The 24,574-nt window shown below is 36.3% G+C and overlaps 1 protein-coding gene across 2 annotated transcripts in view; it reads left to right on the forward strand.

Annotated features, from left to right (window-relative positions):
• Positions 1–9,878, forward strand: part of LOC128611208 (gamma-aminobutyric acid receptor subunit alpha-2) — a 59,054-nt gene extending 49,176 nt beyond the window's left edge. For both annotated transcript variants that reach the window (XM_053630554.1, XM_053630556.1), the window contains 2 exons: positions 3,601–3,803; positions 8,859–9,878. In XM_053630554.1, the coding sequence (XP_053486529.1) occupies positions 3,601–3,803; positions 8,859–9,167 (512 nt within the window). In that variant the 3' untranslated portion in view covers positions 9,168–9,878. The remainder of the gene's footprint in view (positions 1–3,600; positions 3,804–8,858) is intronic.
• The last annotated feature ends 14,696 nt before the right edge of the window (positions 9,879–24,574 follow it).

The following is a 24,574-nucleotide window of genomic DNA, read 5'->3' on the forward strand; positions in this document are numbered from 1 at the left end:
AGAACTATTTACGAGGCTAAATGTTGTCAACCTGTGCATGGCTTTGAAAGGGAGATTGACTGCCCAGAATTAAAAGGAGTTACCAGCCCACGTACAGTCATTCAGGCTTTTAGGGAGTACAGGGACTCAAATACACAAAATGTTTCTGAAGGACTGAGGCAGTTGTTGGCTACTGTGAGTACCATACCGATTTCGAGTGGACTCTCAGTGGGTTTTAAAATTGATTAAAAGAAAGATAAGTCATAGTTTTCTAAAGGGTAAAAAGGAGAAAAAGAACATGCATCATTGTGTTTTGTTTTTTTTTTCATTTTAGGGGTAGTTTGGGGTACATTTAATATTTTTAGGACTGTTTTAAGCATACATAAGGTACACATTTCATTAGGAGCATAACTCCTTGCAACCAGGGGTTTTACTGTGGGAGATTTAAATGTCATGTCTCTTCATCCAGTTACATAACTGGTACAACTAAAGCCAATCTACTATTTAAAAAAAAAAGAAAAGAAAAGAAAAAAAGGAAATTGGTGAATAGGTTTTAAATACAGATAGATTGTATCCTTCTATATAGCAACAACATGCAGAAGAGGGTAATTATCACTCCACAATTAAGCCTTACCTTGAGAAAATAACAGTGCTGAGCCATTCTTTGTAATGTTTAACAAGCCCGGATGGATCGTGGGCCTCTGCTCCGTGCAGAACATTTCAGTCTTCTTTACAGTGCTGTCCACTAATATTGGCACCCTTGGTAAATATGAGCAAAGAAGGCCTTGAAAAATTATCTTTATTGTTCAAAGAATTCACAAAAATTCTCTGCTCTCATGGATATCAAATAATTGCAAACAAAAAACAGGTTTATCAAAACAAATATCTTTGCTAAGTATAGGTGTTCAACAATTATTGACACCCTTTTAGTCAATACTTTGTGCTGCCTCCCTTTGCCAAGATCACAGCTCTGAGTCTTCTCCTATAATGCCTGATGAGGTTTGAGAATACATGGCAAGGGATCTGAGACCATTCCTCCACACAGAATCGCTCCAGATCCTTTTCTGATATTTGAGTCCATGATGCCATGTATCCTAAGAAAATGTCCAGGTCCTCTGGCAGAAAAACAGCCCCAAAATATTAAAGAGCCTCCATCATATTTAACCATGAGCATGAGGTACTTTTCCATATGGCTACCTCTCTGTGTGCACCAAAATCAACTCTGGGGTTTATTGCCAAAAAGCTCTATTTTGGTTTCATCTGACCATAGAAGCCGATACCAGCTGAAGTTCCAGTCGTGTCTGGCAAACTAAAGACGCTTGAATTTATTTTTGGATGAGAGTAGAGTTTTTTTCTTGAAACCCTTCCAAACAACTTGTGGTGATGTAGGTGACTTCGGATCGTAGTTTTGGAGACTTTCTGACCCCAAGATGCAACTAACTTCCGCAATTCTCCAGCTGTGATAATTGGATATTTTTTGGCCACTTGAACCATCCTCTTCACAGTGCGTTGAGACAATATAGACACATGTCCAATTCCAGGTTGATTCATAACATTTCCAGTTGACTGGAATTTCTTAATTATTGCCCCGATGGTGGAAATGGGCATTTTCAATGCTTGTGCTATTTTCTTAAAGCCACTTCCCATTTTGTGAAGCTCAACAACTTTTTGTCATACATCACAGCTATATTCTTGGTCTTACTCCTTGTTATGAATGACTAAGGAAATTTGTCCTGTGAAACAGGAAGTCATGATTGAACAATTTCCTGTTCGTAGTCACCCAGGTATACTAAAAATATCAAAGGGAATATACTTCAAATATATTTTCCTCATAGGAATTGACAGAGGTGCCGTTAAATGTTGCCCAACTATATTTAACAACCATTTTTTTTAAATAAACCTGTGTTGTGTTTGCAATTGTTTGATATCCATGAGAGCAGAGTATTTTTGTGATTTTTTTTTATTATTTGAACAAATTATTTGAACAAAAAATCAAACAGTTAAACAATAAAGACAATTTTTCACAGCCTTCTCTGCTCATATTTACCAAGGGTGCCAATATTAGTGGAAGACACTGTATATTCTTTAGTTTTTCTTAGATGTCAAATCCAGGGACAGAGAAGGAAAAAAAAAAACGAACTGTTTCTCATTGACTTTGGCTTTCTGTAATAATTCTGGTGTTGATTTGGATAGAGGTCATTATCTTAATGCTATTTTTGCTTGTTCTCTTGAATAATCCCAATAATTTTTAACTGTGCTTCATTCACCATCAGTATAAGATGAGGTGATTAGAAATTTGACTGTTTCAGCAAACAAATCAGCTGCAATCACATTAGAACATTTCTGCTCCCTGTCATTCACATTCTCTGCTCACCCCAAATCATCGCTTACTGTGCTGTTTATTAGCTTTATTTTTTGTTCTCTGTGCATTAAGCTTGAGTATTTCCATCATCAGAATGGCATAATCCATTTTAGTCCCTTATATTGGTGAGGCTTTCTGACAAACAGCTGATTTCCTCGCTCTCACGATAGTATTCATAAAATTCATACAATTAATTAGAGGCATTTGTTTATGTCCTCATCAAAATTAAAAGGTACCTTGTGTGTGGCAGACGATCTGTCATTTCTTCTAGTTGGAGACAGGGGTGTAATTGTCCAACATTACGATCACATTTACACCTGATCATTTCTTGCATCATTTATCTAGAGAGCATTCTGATAAGATTTTAATCGCATGCATTTTCACTTGTAGTCAAGACTGAATTCTGATTGCTGTATTATGCATTAATATGCAAACTAGCTCGTTAAATTAAAACACTAACTTCTCCTTGTTTGTAATGAATAAGACGGCTGTCAGATGCAAATGGAGAAACAAATGTGTTTGTATAACATGGCAAAAATGTGTCTGAGACCTCCTGAAGTGGTTTGAAGGATCGGATTTAAAATGTGGCTTGAGTGTAATAAATCTGTCATTTTTCGGTGGATAATCTCCACCTGACCATAATCCTGTTATTCAAATACATGAAATAACCAAGTGTAAAAAGGTCTTTGGTTTAGGAATCTTCTCACGTGGTCACGTGGTCCTCTGAATATTATGCAGGAAGGATAGAATCCAAGAGGAGCTTTATGAAACATGGCATTTAGTCTGCAAGAAGATATAATTATTGCAATTTGTAATTCCAATAAAAAAAAATTTGTTATTTTTTGCTAAAAAAAAAAAAAAAGTATGCCAAAAGGGGTTCAAAAGACCTTTGTGTAATTTTCTAGGTGTGATCTAAAAATACACTTTAGTACTAAATAGTGGGAGAGACAGGGAAATTAGAGAGAAGAGAAAATTAGGTTCAGTCAGGCATCACAGGATGCTGTAGCCATTTTTAAAGGAGCCTGAAACAATGAAACAATAGACTTGTGGCAGACAATATTTTCTGTTTGGTCTCCAAGAATATTGCAGTTTGCTGAACCTCTAATTTACATTAAAGGCTGAGCAGAGTATAGCATTGTGTTTGAACCACTTGATTCACCCATTCTTTTATACATTACAATTATTAAATTACTTGGTAAGACTGTATAATTAGGATTCTTTATTTAGTCCCTCTTTTTTTCATCTCTTGTGTTTTTCAGGTGTGACGACTGTACTGACCATGACAACTCTGAGTATTAGCGCCCGTAACTCACTACCTAAAGTGGCCTATGCCACCGCCATGGACTGGTTTATCGCCGTGTGCTACGCTTTTGTCTTCTCAGCCCTCATTGAATTTGCTACAGTCAACTATTTCACCAAACGTGGCTGGGCCTGGGATGGCAAGAGCATTGTCAACGACAAGGTAATAATACGTGTGTATTTAACAGCATTATATGTTAATGTGATTGATGAACATGCTGATAAATGTTTATTAAAATCTTGGCTTATTATTCATCTATTCATCTTAGCTTATTGTTCAGCTATTATTATTCAGCTACGTAAAACATGTTTGGCTAACAACAGGAAAATTAATAGAAAAGGTATTTAGTTAGGAGAGGAAGAGGAATGCAAGTCTAAACCCAATGTCAGTTTAAATGGTTAATAATCCTACTGTGTTAGTAAAGCTACAGCTTTTTAGTTTTCCTGTGTTTGTCATACACAGGCAGGTATTTGTTAGAGTGAGCCAAAAAACAGTCAGATGGATGAATATAAAAGTGAAGAGAGAGTGTGCGAGACACTTTATAAATGTATATACATATAGGAAGATAAAATACGGATTTCACCATAAACAAACATTACTTCGTTTAATATGAATATACTCAGAAAAAAAGGAAACGCCCCTTTTTAAGGAGACTGTTTTTAAAGATAATTTTGTAAAATCCAAATAAGCTTTACAAATCTTTATGGGAAGGGGTTTAAACGATGTTTTTCATGCTTGCTCAATGAACCATAAACAATTATTGCACATGCACCTGTGGAACAGTCCTTAAGACACAAACACTTTACAGGCGGTAGGCAATTAAGATCGCAGTTACAATAACTTAGGACACTAAAGAGACCTTTCTACTGACTCTGAAAAACACCAGAAGAAAGATGCCTAGGGTTCCTGCTCACCTGAGTGGACATGCCATAGACCTGCTGCAGGGAGGCATGAGGACTGCAGATGTGGCCAGAGCAATAAACTGCGATGTCTGTAATGTAAGACGTCTAAGACAGTGCTCCAGGGAGACAGGAAGGACAGCTGATCATCCTTGCAGTGGAAAATTAAATGTAACCATGTGTCCCCCCCAGACGTGATCGAGAACTTGCAAATGCCTTGGTGGAAGAGTGGAGTAACATCTCACAGCAAGAACTGACAAATCTGGTGCAGTCCATGAGGATGAGATACACTGTAGTACTTAAAGCAGCTGGAGGCCATCAGATACTGACTGATACTTTTGATACCCCCCCCCCCCCCCCCCCACCATTATACAGGGACTCAATATTCAATTTCTGTTCATCAAATGTCTGTGACACTTGTTCAGTTTATGTCTCAGTTGTTGAATGTTTTTATGTTAATACAAATATTTACACATCTTAAGAAATTTGCTGGAAATAAAAGCAGTTGAATGTGAGATGACGTTTCTTTTTTTTGCTGAGTATAGATCATAATTTGTCATGAAGTACACTCTGGCTCCTCTTTCCCCAGCTGTCTTTCTCCTATACCATCTTCTCATAGTCGCATGAATTGTTCTCAGTTTATGATTAGTTGGCAAGGAACATATGGCAGACAGGTTGCCAATAAAGTACTGTAATGATATTTACAGTAAAGTACTATAATATCTTACATAGTATAAAATAACACATAATCAAGTATATTTGCTCATATGTTATAATGTTTGTCTTTTTTATTTTTGGGATCAAATATTTATTGAAAATGAGGAGCCATTATGTGACAAAGCTATGGATTTTATATATTAAAAGAACAAAAAAAACTTTTTATACATACATGCATGAAAAAAATAAACAAAATTTTATTATTATTATTTTTTTTTATTATTATTATTATTTCACTAGTACACATGAAAAAGGGGCAGATCTAAATAACTACAAAAGGACTTTTTAGCTTATCAATCCAAATATCCAAGGTAGTTTTGTTTGCACAATTAATTTGTGCTGTTGAGGGCTCCATATAGTTGACATCCAAAAAGGTGAGAATCCATTTTTAAGTGGAATGACAGTTGGGTAGTTTCCACCAACCTGCAGTCATTTTCATAGCCGCTATGACACCAGCTAGATCAACTCACTTGCTGAGTTGAAGAAAGATACCTGGTACTTTCATCTGCCACAGTTTACATAAGGGATCACTTGTGACATTTGTGCGGTGGATATTAAGAGGGGTTAAATAAGTTCTATGCATATAATTAAAGTGAATTTGCTGGTTATCAGAGTTGTGAGATGAGTCATGAATATTAGACCACACAGCATCCCAACGAAAGCCAGGGTCTAAACTTGAGCAATCTCCAGAGCTTGTCCACTGGGAGCGTAATATACAGTATGTTGCTTCCACCAAAATTTGGTCATATTAAAAAATATAATTAAGTGAGTGAATGGGCGCAGGACATTGCTATAGAACACTATGTGCTTTCAGCACTGACCTTAGCTGCAATTGTTGATTTCATTGAACAAATGTAATCTCTCATCATTATAAATATCCCTTAACTAAAGAATACCTACAGTCCCCTCCAAAACTATTGGAATGGCAAGGCCAATTCAATTGTTAGTGCTATACACCAAATACATTTGGGTTTAAGATCAAAAGATGAATATGAGATGAGAGTTTAGGATTTTAGCTTTTATTTCCTGGTATTTACACCTAGATGTGTTAAACACAATAAATCATAGAACCTTTTGTATCAGACCACCCAATTTTTAGCCAAGCAAAAGTATAGGAACAGATAAGCCTTGAAGTAAATTAAAGTAAGTAACACTTAATATTTGGTTGCAAATCTCTTGCTTGCAATAACTGCATCGAGCCTGTGTCTCACTGACATCACCAAACTGTTGGTTTCTTCTTTTGTGATGCTTTTTCAAGCTTTTACTGCTGCCTCTTTCCATTGTTGTTTGTTTCAGGGGGTTTCTCCCTTCAGTCTCCTCTTCAGGAGGTGAAATGCATGCTCAGTTGGCTTAAGGTCTGGTGTCTGACTTAGCCAGTCTAAAACCTTCCACTTTTTTCCCCTGATGAAGTCCTCTGTTGAGTTGGCAGCGTGTTTTGGATCATTGTCTTGCTGTATGATAAAGTTCCTCCCAATTCATTTGGATGCATTTCTTTGCAAATTGGTAGACAACATGTTCCTGTAAACTTCTGAATTTATTCTGCTGCTACCGTCATGAGTTACATCATCAATAAAGATTAATGAGCCTATTCCAGAAGTAGCCATGCAAGCCCAAGTCATGACACTACCTCCACCATGCTTGAACGATGAGCTTTTATGTTTTGGATCCTGAGCAGATCCACACTTTGGCCTTTCCATCACTTTGGTAGAGGTTAATCTTGGTTCCAGAACTTTTGTGGCTTATTTCTGTATTTCTTTTCAAATCTGTCTTTCCTATTCTTACTGCTGATGAGAGGTTTGCATCTTGTGGTATGGCCTCTATATTTCTGCTCTCAAAGTCTTCTTTGAATGGAGGATTGTGATACCTTCACTCCTGCCCTATGGAGGTTGTTGGTGATGTCATCAGCTGTTGTTTTCCTTGGCCAACTGTTTGAATGTCTATCGCTCAGTACACTAATAGTTGATTTTTTTTTTCAGGATATTCCAAATTGTTGTACTGGCTATGCTCAATGTTTGTATAGTGCCTCTGATTGATTTTCCTTCTTTTCTCAGCTTTAAAATGGCTTGCTTTTCTCCCATAGACAGCTCTCTGATCTTCGTGGTGGCTTATCCTTTTTAACAACAAATGCAGTCTTCACAAGTAAAACTGTGGTAGAAGGCTAAAACCAAGAGTAGATGGTCAGAGCTATTTATTGTTTAAACACTGAATCTAACAGGACGCACCTGGTTAACAAGAAACACCTGTCAGTTACATGTTCCAATATTTTTGCTTGCCTACAAATTGGGTGGTGTGATACAAAATGTGCTACATTCTATTTCATTTAACATATCTACATATAAATAACAGGAAATAAAAGCTAAAATTCTAAACTCTCTTCTCATATTCATCTTTTGATATCAAACCCAAATGTGTTCAGTCTACAACAACAAAAAAACATATGAATTGGCCTTGCTGTTCCAGTAGTTTTGGAGAGGACTGTATATTTTCCCATTGAGAGCCAGAGATAGGTCTCCCTCCAATTATAATAAGGGCCTTATTGTGGAATATAGGTGAACGAGTATGCCAACTACAAGAAATATAACAATGTGATACTATTGTTTTCCATGTCCGTATAAGATGAGAGATGATATGACCAAAATGTAATTTATATTGCTTGTGTTTCCAAAGATGCACCATATTTTACTCTAATGAATGCCAGGATACAGAAATATGTGGATCAAACCAAATGATTAATGGCCTGATGAATATGTTTGTCTTTTGATGATGGATTAGCCTGTGTAATTTTGGGGGGGAAATCAATGATAATTAAATTAAGCCATTACTTGATAAATGACACTCTAATTAGAAAACAAGTGACATTTGCCAGTTGATATTAATGTATTACTTTAGTATAATATATATTATACAGTACATTGTGTATATGAGTGTGTAGGAGTTCTGATAATTGTAGATTTCATTTTCATTCTATCATTTATCTTAGAAAATCAGGTCACTTTACTCATCAAGCCTTGCCACATACAATGAACTCTAAATGACATACAGTGACATACAATGAACTCTCATACCTGAGTTGCTGCTAGGTAAATCAGCTTGCATTCATTGGTTTACAAACAGATGCACAGACTGATACTCTCTGCATACTCAAACTACTGCATATGACACCATTTTGACTTACAAATGTAAGTCGACTAATAGTGCACCACTGTTTGAGTTCAATTTCCAGGTTGAAATGACCTCTAATACAATTTGTAATGCAGTTACAAAGGCTCCGCTCTGAAAATTACATTTCTCCTGGCATGCTGTCAATCATGTCTCCTTAGATCCAGCAACTCTAATTGAGATTCTAACAGGAGGCTTTTCCCCCCTCTGAAATCAATTTACATCAGACCTTTCATACGTTTTCCTGTCAGAAACATTGTAAGCACTTACAAATGACAGATTTTGAGAGAAAAACAACATTTGCGGCCCTTATTTTATCCTACATTCATTGTGTTCTTTGCTGTTCATTGTGTACATGTTTTAATTTGTACTCAGTGTGATTTATTTAACTCCTTCTCTGAAAATCGTTCCCTTTTTCTCGCCATTTATTTTCCTTACACAGAAGAAGGAGAAAGCCTCTGTGATTAAGAAAAACAACGCATACGCAGTGGCTGTTGCGAACTACGCTCCCAACATCACCAAGGACTCTGTCCTGCCCACCATCGCTAAAGGTGGAGTTGCAGAAGCAGGCAAGGCCAAAACTGAGAGTAAACCAGCCGAGAACAAGAAAACCTTCAACAGCGTGAGTAAGATCGACCGTATGTCCCGCATCATGTTCCCTGTGCTCTTCGGAACCTTCAACCTGGTTTATTGGGCCACCTATTTAAACAGAGAACCTGTTATCAAGGACATGGTCCCCTCCAACCAATGATGCTCTTTAGTAGCGCTGAAGATACAGGACTAAAGAGAAAAGCCAAAAACCATCCAGGGAATTCATACCCTCATTCACACATGAAACCAGTGTCTCGATATCCAGCCACCGAGCTATGGACTGTTGATTGTGTCTCCTCTCTTCACTCTTTTCTACCGTTTTTCTGCCGCGCTTTTCAAAATGTAAATATGTATTTATGCATAAGATGTGCCCTGTATGGTTTTTTTCTCCAAACATGGCTGTTTGTAACCATTGGGTTTACTGTGTTTATATTTTGCTGTTCTGTGAGTGTTTGTGGATTCTCCTGAAATCAGACTTTGACCTTTTTCTGTGATCTACTCTAGCATATTGTAGTGTACTGTATATGATATAGTTCAATTATTTTTAGTATTTTATTACCATGACATTATTATTTTACCTATTTGTTTGTAATGGTGCTTGTAGACAGTTACCAAGATGAGTAAGAGGTCATGCGAGGAAGAGTCAAAACCTAAACAGAAAAAGAGAAAGAAACATCATATTGCCATCTACATTTTTAGTCTCATCCTTTACTGTGAATTCAGCATTTTTTTTTACATATTGTAAATTTAAAATGATTACAGTACATTAAGAACACAACAGTAAATACTGACTTTTCATCTGTTTAAATTAGATTACATTTATTTCATTTTTTTTTAATTCTGTTACATTAAATATTAGTTTTAATGTAAGTTCATTCTGTCTAAAATCAATATTGGGTAAATACTTTTATGGAAAATATGATGTCTTGAGGTATTTATTATGAACAAACTTTTCAGGCAGGGAAGAGGTGAAGATATGTTAACAGCACGACTCCTTAAATATATGTTTGTGTGTTTAGTTATTTATTTCTTTGTTTGATTTTGAGTCTGAACATTTTACCTTGAAAAATCAAAAGACGACCAATTTGGCTATTGATAGGCTTGTATTTATTTTTATAACTGTTATTTATTTTTTTGTTAATCATGTTTTATTTTAGTGGCATAATGTGGACCAAACACCTGCAAGTGCTTCAAATAATGCATGTTTACCCTCTATAATGAAGCTCAATATTTTTATATATCTTTATTTATGTCTGAAATATGCTGGACTATGAAGTTGTTCCCCTGTGCAGGACTGATCATGAGCGTAGTTTATCGTATCTGTACAGATGTATAGCATTGCGTGTGATTTTATTTCTGACATTACAGTCATGTTTAAAGGAAGGAAGTAATTCCATATACAAAGCATGCTGCAGTATTGTCTTGGCTGTACGAGGAAATGGCTGAAATGGTACATTAAACATTTTGCACGTGATCATTCCTAATTTATCTTCCTTAATTTAATGACAATAGGTGATGTTATTTATTTGTCTGTTTGTATCTGTCTGTCTGGTTATCTATCTATCTTTATTTTTTTTCCTGGAATTTCAATTACAATCAAGATTTCATATCAAGCAATGCTTTAAGTTGTTTTTTTTTTTTTTAAGTAGCTTTAATTGTGTAAACATATTTTGCATCGTGGTTATGCAGAAAGATGTCAGAGCAATAAAAAAAAAACATTGCAATGCCAGTTGCAGCTGCATAGATATGGAATGTAATAATGCTTTGTAAAAGGCTCATTTAAGTGTTTCATTAACTTGTAGATATTACTGTAATATATGTTCAGATATGGAAAGTGCAAATTTATTCACTGGTTATTAGACCAATGTGCTTTGGGATACTAAAAAACAATGGAAGTGGGATATTTTTTTGTTGTTCATTGTTACATGTTGCTGAATTTTCTGTATTGAAAACTTCTGTAATGTGCTATTATGATTATAATTTTGTTTTGACCAGTGAATTCAATATCCTTTTTAATTGCTGACATATCAGATCCAGCACAGATTGTTTTTTTGTTTGTTTGTTTGTTTGTTTGTTTTTTTGTCAATGTCAAACCCAATGAATTTGGAAAGTTGTCAGGTGACCAAATCCTTTTTCGATTGCTGCTACGTTTTGCAGCACGTTATAAATAGAGATATTTGCTCTTTCGTTCTTTTTCCTCTTTCAACAGCTTCTTACTGAATTATAATAATAATAAAAAAAACAATATGCTTAGTGATTTGTCATTGAATTCAAATTGTTAATAAAATTGTTACAAATTCTTGCCTGTTACTAGAAAGCACACCACAAAGAAACATAAATACACAGAGAGCCGGAGTGCTGTACAGACCTACAAAACAGAAATGAGAGAAATAAGGTCTAATATCTTGGGTTTGAATGGGTCAAGTACATTAAATGGGTCATAAATAAAGTGAGGGTCATTTATCCAAATCACAGTAGGGAATAGTGTTAATAATTACAAATTTATCAGTAACATGACAGATGACTCTGACACTCTGAATGGCAGCTCTCGTTGATGATGGTAGATGAGCTGTCAGAACTGCAAGGAAGTGAGGGACAAAAAGTGTCAGGGCTGTGGAAATATATGTGCTACAATTAAAGTCAATTGCTACTTAAATTGTCAAATGGGAAATAATTGTATACTGTTCACACAAGACATTCATGGACTGCATATTTTTAAAGGCTGTGTGGGTAAATTTGTGGTACAATTTGTTGTGTATTGTTTACTGGCTATGAGTTATTTAGTGAAATAACCTGACAAACATGACATCATACCGTAGCAACCCAGGACACGCATACTTTTTTAATATGCAACTGTTTAGATATGTACAGTGGTCCTATGGCAATCCATATGAAGTGACAATCCATTTGAAGTACAATGTTCCTGTTACTAATGATCCTAAATCGTCATCAGTAACTGCTTTAGCCTGGTCAGGGTCACAGCTCCTGAGATTTCCCATAGGAATGATGTGGAAATACACCCTGTATGGGAGGCCAAACCATTGCAGGGAACCATGCACTTGCACATTCACACACTCATGATCTAGGGACAATTTTTTGCATAGCCAATCTAACTCCAGCAATGTTTTTGGAGGCTGGAGGAAACAGGAGAACCTGAAGGAAACCCACATGGAAATGTGGAGAATTGTGAATCTCCACACAGACAGAAACCCAAGCTCAGACCACTGCACCACTGTGCTGATACAAAATGCAATTGAAAAATCTTAAATTGCACCATAATTTGTTTATTAAGTATTTTGTCAATTGGAAAATGTTAGACAGTTTTCAAATGAATGACTCAAACCTGATCGAAGACTCCTGCTGTAGCCTGTAAATCCTGTTCACAGAGGTATGGAAAAACCTCCTTGTTCTGATGAGCTGGTGGTTCGTCAGGCCACTCTGACACTGACGTGCCTGTGATGGAGAGCTCTGTCTAATGTGGAATCCCAAAAATGGAGCTCTAAAAATGGCAGGGGAGGGATAGGTCATTATGTGCAGAAGGACGTCTTCATCAGTCAGAGATCGGAGCAGGTGACAGAAGACATATCTGGATACTTTACACAACACATCATTTTGTTTCACTCCTCTCGGAGACACACATGAGAGACACATGAGAGTGATTGGACAGAAACAAGAAATAAGCTTTAGTCAGTGTTTGTACTTGGATAGGCACATCAACTATTTTTTATTTGCACTCAAACGTTGCATTCAAATGATGTCTTTCTAACCATGTAAGCAAAATTTTGTGACTTCAGAAACGTTGTGACTTAATTTAATGCACTGTCCTTCATATTTCATATCTACCATCTTATGTCATTGTGACTTTCATTTCTAGGAGGAAGAAATGCACCACTATCTAAGGACTCAGTCTTCCCTTTTCAAACAAGCAAGAAATGAGTTTCAGATACGTCACTGTCTCCCATCAGATAAAATCAACACATAGCCGCAGATAATTATTTGGTGATTCAACAGTGACACTGTAACATAACCAGACAGAATGTTGGCACTCATGAGAGCTAGTACTTGTCAAAGCAACTTAAAATAGAATGATGCAAAAAACAAACAAGACTCACATGCCTTTGATTTATATTTATATATTTACTTATATACAATCTTTTTGGCAATATAGTAGCAAATACAGGGTGTGTGTGTGTGTGTGTGTGTGTGTGTGTGTGTGTGTGTGTGTGTGTGTATGTGTATATATATATATATATATATATATATATATATATATATATATATATATATATATACTGTATATGTGTGTGTGTGTGTATATATATATATATATATATATATATATATATATATATATATATATATATATATATACAGTGCTGGTAATAAGTATTGAACGCGGTCAACAGTTTTTTTCAGTAGATATATTTCCAATGAGGTTATTCACATGAAATTTTCACCAGACATCAGTATTATCTCAAGAAATCTAGAAATATAAAGAATTCACAACATTAAGGGCCATAAATAAAGTTATGTGTAATAAAGTGGAATGACACAGGAAAAAAGTATTGAACATGCTAAGAAAAAGCAGGGAAGGTAAGGTAAGGCTAGGAACCAGCTGAAATCTGTAAGTAATTATTCCTCCTTTCTGTGCTAATTAATATCAGCTGGGTTAATAAATTAATGGTCTATTAAAAGGCTTTTCGTGACCACGTTGTCACACAAGAAACATCAAGTTCAAGTGGTTTTACTGTCATTTCAACCATACACAGCTGGTACAGTACACAGTAAAATGTTCCTCCAGGACCATGGTGCTACATAAAGCAATACACTAACCACATGAGATGACACAGAACTAAATAAGACATGTTTACACATCTACATATTTTCACATAAAGTGCACGTGCAAACGTGTGGTAACAACACAGGATAGTACAGTACTACTAAAACTGGACAATAGGCACAGTAAGTGACAGTGTAGCGCCGAACAGTACAACGTTTTAGTGTGGAAGTGTCTGATATAACACGTAGTGTAGAAGATAGGTGCCAAGGAGTAACAATATAAAAAATGCTATAAATGTGAACATAACATGTTATGACTTAGTCTTCAGCAGATTAGCTTAGGTCGTGTCATCGAACTTGATGATGTGATTGGAGCCGTGCATTGCTGCACAGTCGTGAGTCAGCAGAGTAAACAGCAGTGGACTGAGCACACCGCCCTGGGGAGCCCCTTTTCTTTTCTTGGCTGACAGGAGTGGAACCTGATGTGGTCTTCTGCTGTTGTAGCCCATCCACCTCAACTTTTGATGTGTTGTGCATGTTCTTGTTCTTAAGAAATCACAACTGATCTTGCTTTTACCTCAATGTTTGATGGCAACATTTGATTCACAGTTAGTTATTTCTCCAGCATCACAGATCAAGTTTTAAACAGGCTACCAATTACCAGCACATTATCATATATATCAGAGTGGCCTCGGTCGATTGGGTCTATTAGCATGTTAAGTGGAATGTCCTTTCCTTGCACAAGTACAGCACATACAGATGAACTAATTTGACATTGATTTAGCTGAGGTTTGACAAAGTACAGAGTGTGTTCCTATTTTACTACAAACTCTGCCTCGTTATAGCAGTGAGTAGGCACAGTGGAGGTGGAGCGTGGGCTGAGCATTATCCTGCAGTGGGCCACCAAAAAACAGAGCATTATCTGGTGCCAGAAAATCAGGGAGTTTATTTGCATGGGTTTGATGGATGCCAAGATGCCAAGCACCTAAGCATAACAGATTCCCTCGTCTGGCTTAAAAAACAACTTAAACTGGGTGTCAGCAACTTATACTTTGCCATCAGTCAGTTGTTTTTTATCTGAGGATCAAATCAAATTATGTAATAGTAGATTTTTTTTCAATGGCTTCATCCAGTTTTTCATTTCATTTTTACACTGTCTATACAATATGGAGTACAATCGAACTTTCAGGTTAGTTTATCCATAATGTTTACATTCCTCTAGGATGAATATTCTGAGATAATCAGGCATAAAAGTAATTCAAATGACCAGTATAGAATCCTCTGTACTAATACAGTACAAAAGTTTGCTAACATCCTGCCTACTAATTAAAACAAATTGAAATGGAAAGTGCTGTTCCTGGCTGCTGCTCTATCGTGCCTGATCAGTAAAATGCTGCCAGATTAATGTGTTACAGTGTACTGACGAGCCTGAGCAGCCGATGTTAACTCCCTCGGTAGTTGAATTATTTATTTCAGAAAGTTTTAGGGAGTCTGACCAAAGAAATATGATCAGTAATTATGTACAGAATAAACAACAGAGCGCCAAAGTTTATGCTGCTGTATTTACTGTAAAAAGGTCAAGTGAAAATGATGATTAATGCATATGTGCATAATAAATTACAATGTCCTCTAAAATTAAATGAGTATGCATCAATGTCAAATTATGCTAATAAAATCAGAAATGGAAAGTTGTAGACAGCCATGCTAATCTTGGTTAACACATTTTGCCTGACTTGGGCTAAGGCAATTTCAAACAAATTAAACAGAATAAACATTCAAAAGTGATTACCAATTCAAATGAGCAAATTGGATCCAGTTTCATTCTCACAGAAACGACAGTTCTCTGTGGTACAATTATCACTTCAGTGCATTCAGTTTAATTCATCTTAATTCAGTTCGTTGCTGTTGTTGTAATACTTAGATGGAAGTCCAACAGTGTATGAAAGAGATCACCTTAATATTCACAAGAAGTAGCAGGTGCATTAAAACAACGTGTAAACCAGATAGAGCACATTATTACATCTGAAATCTGAAATTAAATTACACAAAAAGTCCCTAGTAGTTTTAAATGTATTAGTATACGTGGAATATTATCAGACTTTGAAATACAATAGAATTCCAAGAATAATATGGTTTTATTCCTTGTGCTATTAGTTGTGTAAATTGGTTGTCATTAGACCAGTAACAAATGCAAATAGCAAAAATGATCAATGTATATGTGCATATAAAAAGACTCAGTGTTAATCATATGATACATGTACAATTCCCTCTGAAAGTATTGGAACAGCAAGGCTAATTCTTTGGTTTTTGCTATACACTGAAGACATTTGAGTTTGAGATCAAAATATATGGGACAATAGATCAGAATTTTATCTTTCATTTCCTGATATTTACATCCAGATATGTTAAACAACTTAGAACATGGCACCTTTGGTGGCAAAGTTTTGGAACAGAACAGGCTTAAAGTGTATTAAAATGAATAACACTTAATATTTGATTGCATATCCCTTGCTTGCAATAACTACATCAAGTCTGCGAACTACTGACATCACCAAACTGCTTCATTCTTCTTTTGTGATTCTTCTTTTGTGATGCTTTTCCAGGCTTGTACTGCAGACACACCTAAATGTAAATATCAAGAAATAAAAGTTGAAATTCTGATCTAATGTCTCATTTTCATCTTGTGATCTCAACCCCAAATGTTAAATGAAAAAAGAATTGGCCTTGCCATTCCAATATTTTCAGAGGGGACAGTCAGTACACTCAAAAAAGTGCTGGGTTGTTTCTGTAAACACATTGTTGGGTTGATTGTGCTGGGTCACAATTCGGGGTTGTTTGGGATACTGTAAACACACTGTTGGGTCAAATGGGATGTAAGGGGTTCACTCACAGCTGAACAGCTAGTTGGGTTATTTTGACCCAGCTACTGTTTTTTCATTCTTCATTCATTGTCAAACTTTCTGGATTCTTCACTTGCCTTCAGACTTTCACGCAACTCACAGCGGGCAGGAATTTATGGTACCTATAGTTTTTAATAAGTTGGGGTAACAGCAAGTTCATTTCACTGTTAAAATTATAGTCTTTGATATGGGGCTGTGGGAGGTTAGTGTTTTTTATTCTGTGAAACATTAAATAGCTAACTGGCTAGCAAGTTATATTATTTGACCAAAAAAATGCCTCAACAATCACTATATTGTTAGAGTAAAACTATCTGCAGCCTTTTTGAAATATGCAGTTTAAATTGTCTCCTGGCTTAATTTATCTGGCTTTAATTGTCCCACTTCACATTTTTATCTTTCAGGGTTGCCAACCATTCGGTATATTATGGAATCATCACGTATTTAAAAGGGGGAAAAAACGCTGTGTATTAAATCCATATGGAGCTCCTTATGTCCCATATTTTAGCACCGCTCCCGCAAAGTTCGGAGGGAAATTGTACTGAAATTACACCAGTGTAAGTATGTTGGCATATTCTACAAATATACTTGTCAGAAGAAGTGACGGGGGTAAGTGCAATGACAGTCTGTGTATGTCTTCTAGAATGTTTCTGTCAGAACCAGATCATTTTATCAAAAAATGTAAGTTTCGAGAGCTTAATTATTATTCGAGTAAACAACGACTAACCCAAGGAGAAATACATCATTTTCATGTTAAGCATTTTCCCGCCATTTTTAGCTAGCTAGCTGCATTAACTAGCTAGCTAAAAGCACTATGCCCCCTTACTTTAATAATGTTACACCACAAGATTACCGCATGTAACGTTATTTGTTACCTAAAAATTTAATGTTGCCTTAGCTACCAGTATGTAAAGTTAGCTAACGTTGCACAGTAATCACTCGGTGTAACATTATGAGCCTAAGGTGGTATGGCGTTTATACCGATCTTTTTACTCTTCCTCTATTTCAGTCAAAGCTATATTATGTTGCTGTATATACTGCGAGACCAATATAAAATATAAGTGGACAAGCTGTTCGTTTTTCCTTTTCTTAACAGTGGCGATGCTGCCCTTCAGTTTGGAGACTATTAGGTGGACATAAACGCAATTCGATGGTGGAGGCTGGAGGCTGTTGATGTTTGATGTTAATTATACCAAGCAGTGTCTTCCTACCTGGGAGTTTCTCCAGCATACGGTCTGTCATATTGATGGACCTGAGTCCTCATCTGTTAAGTTTTTTCAGCCCACATTTAACATGTTTTTAAATGTTGTTGTTTTTTTTTTTTTAGAACATATGTTAAAGGCTCATCTTTTGCAGGACTTCTTCTTGTTCTTGTGGCTGAAGATAGTTCTTAATGACTCTAAATGTTTGGACTGATTGTCATGTGGCATGAATGAATTTTTGAGTGTTCAGGTGCCACCTTATGGTATGGCATGATGGTAAGACTCGACAGTGCCTAAAAGTTTTGCACAGTTCTGTATGTTTTAAAGAAGTTGTTCTAGAAAAACTGTGGTTTTATCTATGGGGAGGTTAGTGGTTGGTGTTGGATGTCAAGTGTGTGTTCAGACACATACATTCATAAATTGTTTTGCGGAAAAATGTGAAAACTCATTTAAATCACATTTACAGTGGCCTCTTTTTGTATTACTGTATTACAGAACAGTGATAATTATAATACTACTTCCCTTTGTTATTGCTATTTTTTATTTGTTATTGTTGTTGTTGTTGTTGTTGTTGTTGTTGTTAAATATAAAAGTAGCAAGGCACTGAGACAGGAAATAACCCAAAGTACAGGTAATATTTAACCCAGCAAGAGATTCATTTCACCCACTGGTTGGGGAAAATGAAATAAGCCAGAGTTCTGGGTTAAATGGTAAAACCCAGAACTTGGGTCAAACCAACCTAGCGCATGTTCTGTCCCATAGTTACCCAATGGTGGAGCTAAGGTTGGGTTATTTTTAACCCAGCAGTTTTTAGAGTGTACGCTTAGACAATTATTCCATTACACAGACTTACCCCATTACAGTGGAAAGAACATATGATTGTACTCATCAAATCTTGCCATATCTGTAAAGGTTTTCAGCCAGCTGGGTCATTTTTAAAGTCTAATAATAATAGGTCTAATAGTAATAAGTTCTTGAACACCCTATATTTTAGCGTTTTTTCATTAAATAACTTAAGTATATTTTAATTAAAAAAAACATATATTAAATAACTTAAGCATTTTTCATAAAATAATCTTAAGCACTCTAATTGAGGTTTTTATACATTACAGTTAATACTAGTATTGTCTATTATGTAAGATTGAGCTGTCCTTATTTAATTGCTATTCTTCATCATTTTGTTTGATCTGTGGTAATAGTGTTGATTAATCTGTAATAAAACACAAACTCCAGGGGTTCAAAAACATTGGACTGCCAGTAAATTATCATGAGTTCTCCACTCATCTAAGGTTTGAACATCCATCCATCTTCTATACCGCTTATCCTTCTTCAGGGTCACGGGGAACCTGGAGCCTATCCCAGGGAGCATTGGGCACAAGGCGGGGTACACCCTGGACAGGGTGCCAATCCATCACAGGGCACACAATCCCACATTCATAATCTATGGACACTTTAGACATGCCAATCAACCTACCGTGCATGTCTGTGGACTGGGGGAGGAAAGCGGAGTACCCGGAGGAAACCCCCACAGCACAGGGAGAATATGCAAACTCCGCACACACAGAGCCGCGGGAATCAAACCCCCGACCCTGGCAGTGTGAGGCGAACGTGCTGACCACTAAGCCACCGTGCGCCCAGGTTTTAACTATTATTACAAGCCCGTATGGAGACATGCTGCATCTTATACCTTTTCTTCAAACTACAAAATGGTGAATATGGCACAAAAATAGATCCACAATAGTCAAATTACCCATAATGACCTGCGAAATTTTTAAAATAAAGAAATTTGGTTGTTTGAGTCCATGGAAATTAAGATGTTTTTATTATATGAGATTATTACAATACAGAAGTTTTTACAGAATACATTAATTTTCTTGCCTTCACCCATACCCTCCTCGACACACATGCACACACCACATACACACACACACACACACACAATTTTATGTATGAGATAGAGAATCGTTATTCGTGTTTCATCTCTCCGAATTATTTTCACAGCATTGAGATTTAAACAAAGACTTGCCATTTCACAGGCAAGAAATAAAATATTCAGAATGACAGATCATTTCCATGCAAATCATCCAAATGAGTCACATCAAATCTGGGTCATGATTCAGTGAGAGGGGGAAGTAGCAGAATGTAATCACTGGTTAGAAACAGTAAGAACCAATGATGTTCTACTTGTGATTAGTTGAAAAGGAAAAAAAATTAGTAGCACAGGCACATGTGGAACATGAAATACACACACCAGTGAAACCAAAATCAGGTATGTAAGACAACAGCACGTTTTGCTTTCAGGGTTATTTCAGCATTCATGAGTTTGCTTTCTTGGTAATGAACTATAGAAGAGTATTTCTTCATGAATGTATAAGCGCAGCTCTCTCAGGGATATTTTGCTCTTGATTTTTCCATTTCACACGTACTGCTAGCTGAAGTATCACTATAGGGATTAAAACAACCACTCAAAAGATATCTTTCATATGCAGCTACTTGTAATGTACAACTTCACCAAATTAAATGAGATTTTTGAACCTTAACTCGCTACAGCATATGCTTAACATTTTAAAAAAAAAAAAAAAAGAGGAAGAAGAAGAAGAAAAAAATAATTTGGAGTTCGACAGGCATCCGAATTTTATACAAAACATTTTTGCCTCTGAATAGATTTTTTTTTTAATGGACATTTTAAATGCCAAATGCTATGTAACAGATACATTTAAATGGCTCACATTGACAAAAACAAGCTTTTTTCCTCTTGATCAATTTTAGCTAACATGAGGTCTGATCTCATACCATATACAGTAAGACATACCTGCCCACTCTGTTCTACTGGAAGTAAGCGATAGTAATATAATGAACTCTGAGTATAAATCTAAAGGAACAGCAGATGCTGTGTAGTTACAGGGCCTCTCCTATAGAGACTGACATTTTGGTGGCTTGTTTACTCAGCCGGCATAATGGAAAGTGATAGTGACAGGGAATGAGAGGTCGAAAATTGGACTGAAATCACCCGACACTGTGAGCTGATGGCTCTCAAGCGTTTCCCATTTTAATTCAGCATCCTTCAAACTATATCTGTGCACACAGCCATCATCCACTGGGACAACTCCCATGTGATGGTTACCATTCACTCTTATTTTGGCAGTCCACATCAGGGGCTTCAGATATAAAGAAAACAACCAGGTGATAGGTAAATGATACTAAACAAGTCTGGCCCATATCCATCTCATTTCCATATTTGTTGCATGTATTCGCCAAAGAGACACAAGGTACTTCAAGTCTCTCGGATGGTAAAATGGAAAGTAAACACGATTTGCTTCGCTTCAATCAGAACCATTATATTAAGAACATTTTGTAACAGTGCTGCGTTTGTCTCACGCTATAGCAACCCTGTTACCATAAAAGTATCAAAATTGCTTTCATTTGTGTGACCAAAATGAATCATATTGTTGAAGAGAAAGCTCTTCTGTCAGTTTGATCGATGAGCATAGGTTTTGATGTATATTATTTGGCTCGGAGAGAACTGAGATTTGTTTTCAGTGGAAACAATCACACTGGGTCTTGATGGGAAATGCCTATCCATCTGAGCCCTGTAATTTTAGCCTGAGTGGTGGCGTGGCAAGTTGTCCCATTCTCACTAATGTCTTTTGCGGTAGTATTTTGCAGGCGAGAAAGTGTCAGGTTTGGAGACTGATAGGCTCTTAGGCATGTAATCCACAAATGTGACATCAGCTTTTTCTCTGAGGAGATCCTTCTCCCGGCCTAGCTCTGACAGGAAATTGACTTTTTCTTTGCTGCCAGGCCCCTTCTTCTCATTGTTATGTTATCTCTTTCAATTCCATAGCTTGCCTTTCTTTCTCTCTCTCTCTCTCTCTCTCTCTCTCTCTCTCTCTCTCTTTCTCTCTCTCTCTCTTTCTCTCTCTTTCATTATTAATATGATAATGCTCTGATAATGCTCTGTGTCATATTTTTATGGTGCATGAATGTGTGTGTGCAAGCAAACAGAGCAAACTTTGATTTTGCAGTGTCTCCTAAAAGCACCTGGAAATGTCTCCTCATTGCTATTCCTTTAATATACATCTTTGTGTAGCCAGAAATAAAATTGCCCGCATCCTTAACACTGCTAGTTCAGCGCACATCTGCTTGACAGTAATTCATCTTGTACATGCTCTCTGCTGTGCTGTCGGGCTTCCGTGAGCATCTCAGGTGTATATCCGGCACACTGGAGTGGTTCCCAGAGTGCAAATGGGAGCCCATTAGCATAGAATGATAAAAAGAGTTCTAGTAGGATCTATGGGTAGCGAGGAGGTTAATGTTGTATGTCGAGCTATTAGTGTTTGCCATTACATTCTTGTTCAGTCGCACACCCACTAATGCATTCTTAAGGCCAGAGTGCTCTTAAGGTACTGACTTCATTTATTAGAACACTCCTCTTATTTGTCATGGTCAGTATTTCTTATGGTGCTTTCACATGCTAATGAAGTATTCTAATGAGGGTTTCAGAAGAGATTACAGAGTGTGAGTAAGATGTTTCGATATCAGCGTGAAATTCTAATATCGAAGCAACAATTCAGTGCTCTTCTCAAAAGACACACAAAAACACTTACTGTATATTTTCACAGTGTAGTTTGCTGCCAAAAAGCTCATTCAAAATCTCCTATCTAAAAAAAAAAAAAGGAACAAGCAGGAAAGTGTTGAATGGAGAGAATTCTGGCCCCGAGCTAAGGATGATTTCTAGCGAAGCGTCACAAAATCTTGCGAAACGCTGTTACACATCTTATCAGATCCATCATGTGCTACACACTGAACCTTTCACAGAATCGTCAGAGATCTAGACTGCTTGCAGCGTGTGCAACCATGTTCGCTGTACTCTTTCACATGTGCTTATATTGCTCATCGACAGATAACATCTTATCAGATTAATAGTTTTCTGTTTGTACTTTAATTGACCTTTACTTTATCTTCTGAGTGTTTTTATTTCTACCTAACACTCATTATGTTGGGGAATGGAAGGTGGGAATGGACAATTTGAGCCTGACAGATGCTAAATTGCACAGCAGAGACGAGAGAAGCCATGTTTCATGCTATTTCTTACACATATATCCAAAACACAAATTGCTATATTAGAATTTGTGCTTTATGATGGTAATAAAACCCATACATGTGATGTAAAAGGATTCCTGTTTGATTCTCCATCATAGCTGGTCAGCACCTATAGATTCTCTGCAGCACTGAAGACTTACAAAAGGTAGCATCTAATAGTTGATAAACAGCCTGCACTCATCAGGGAGGAAATGGAAAGGTTCAGCATGTTGACTGACTCATTTTTATCCAACATGCTTCAAAATCCATGACATGAATGTTTTGTGTATAAACTATTACATTATGGTGTCCTTTATTATTCGTTATACATTATAACTCACAAAAACATAGGGGAAAAAAATTATAAAGGCATATTCACATTTGTGGTACAGGACTATTTTAAAAATAAAAGGACAGTATAATTAGTTAGCCTGTCCAACAGGGCAGTGTGGTTTCTGAAAGATAGAAATGAAACTTGCATTTCACTATTTTCAAAACTGTGTTAGCTCACCTATTTATTTTCTGACAATGGGTGCATTTTGTGTAAAATAAGCAAAAGAGTTTAAAGTAACAGGATTAGTTATATATATATATATATATATATATATATATATATATATATATATATATATAGAGGATAGAATTAGCAAATACATAAAATCAGGATAACTGGCATCCCTGATCATTTCATATGGACATTAAGGACTTTCTAATTATTTTTTTAAATGAATAATTATCTGTACTTCAAAGTTACCATGTCAGTCAATATCACAATATTATTTTAAAAAAATAATATGAAAAGAGTGAGAGCACTTACATTTCTTCTTCCTATCATCGTCAGGAAATTCGGATGATGTAGCTTCTTGTTGAACATGTGACTTGTGAAAAGGTGTGGGATACAATTAAAATGTGTATTTTTTCATAACCTATAATGGATAACGTGTGCAAAATGATGTTAAAGCATGAGACGTTAAATCGAATCACACATAAATTAATACCAAAATATGATTTCTGAAGTATTTTAAAATTTGTACAGCCATCGTTTTTACTCACCACTTTGCACATTTAGTATGTATGACACCCACCCATATTTATTTTAAGTACGTACAGTGCCCTCCACTAATATTGGCACCCTTGGTAAGGGTGAGCAAAGATGGCTATAAAAATTGTCTTTATTATTTAACTTTTTGATCTTTTGTTCAAAAAAATTCACAAAAAATACTCTGCTCTCATGGATGTCAAACAATTGCAAACAAAACACAAGTTTATCAAAAAAAAAATGTTGTTAAATACAGGTGTGCAACAATTATTGGCACCCTTTTAGTCAATACTTTGTGCTACCTCCCTTTGCCAAGATAACAGCTCTGAGTCTTCTCCTGTAATGCCTGATGAGGTTGGAGAATACATGGCAAGGGATCTGAGACCATTCCTCCATACAGAATCTCTCCAGATCCTTCACATTTCAAGGTCCACGCTGGTGGACTCTCCTCTTCAGTTCACTCCACAGGTTTTCTATGGGGTTCAAGTCAGGGGACTGGGATGGCCATGGCAGGACCTTGATTTTGTGGTCAGTAAACCAGTTTTGTGTTGATTTTGATGCATGGTTT

Source organism: Ictalurus furcatus, chromosome 8 (genome assembly GCF_023375685.1).
Source record: "Ictalurus furcatus strain D&B chromosome 8, Billie_1.0, whole genome shotgun sequence".
In the NCBI taxonomy this organism is placed as follows: Eukaryota; Metazoa; Chordata; class Actinopteri; order Siluriformes; family Ictaluridae; genus Ictalurus; species Ictalurus furcatus.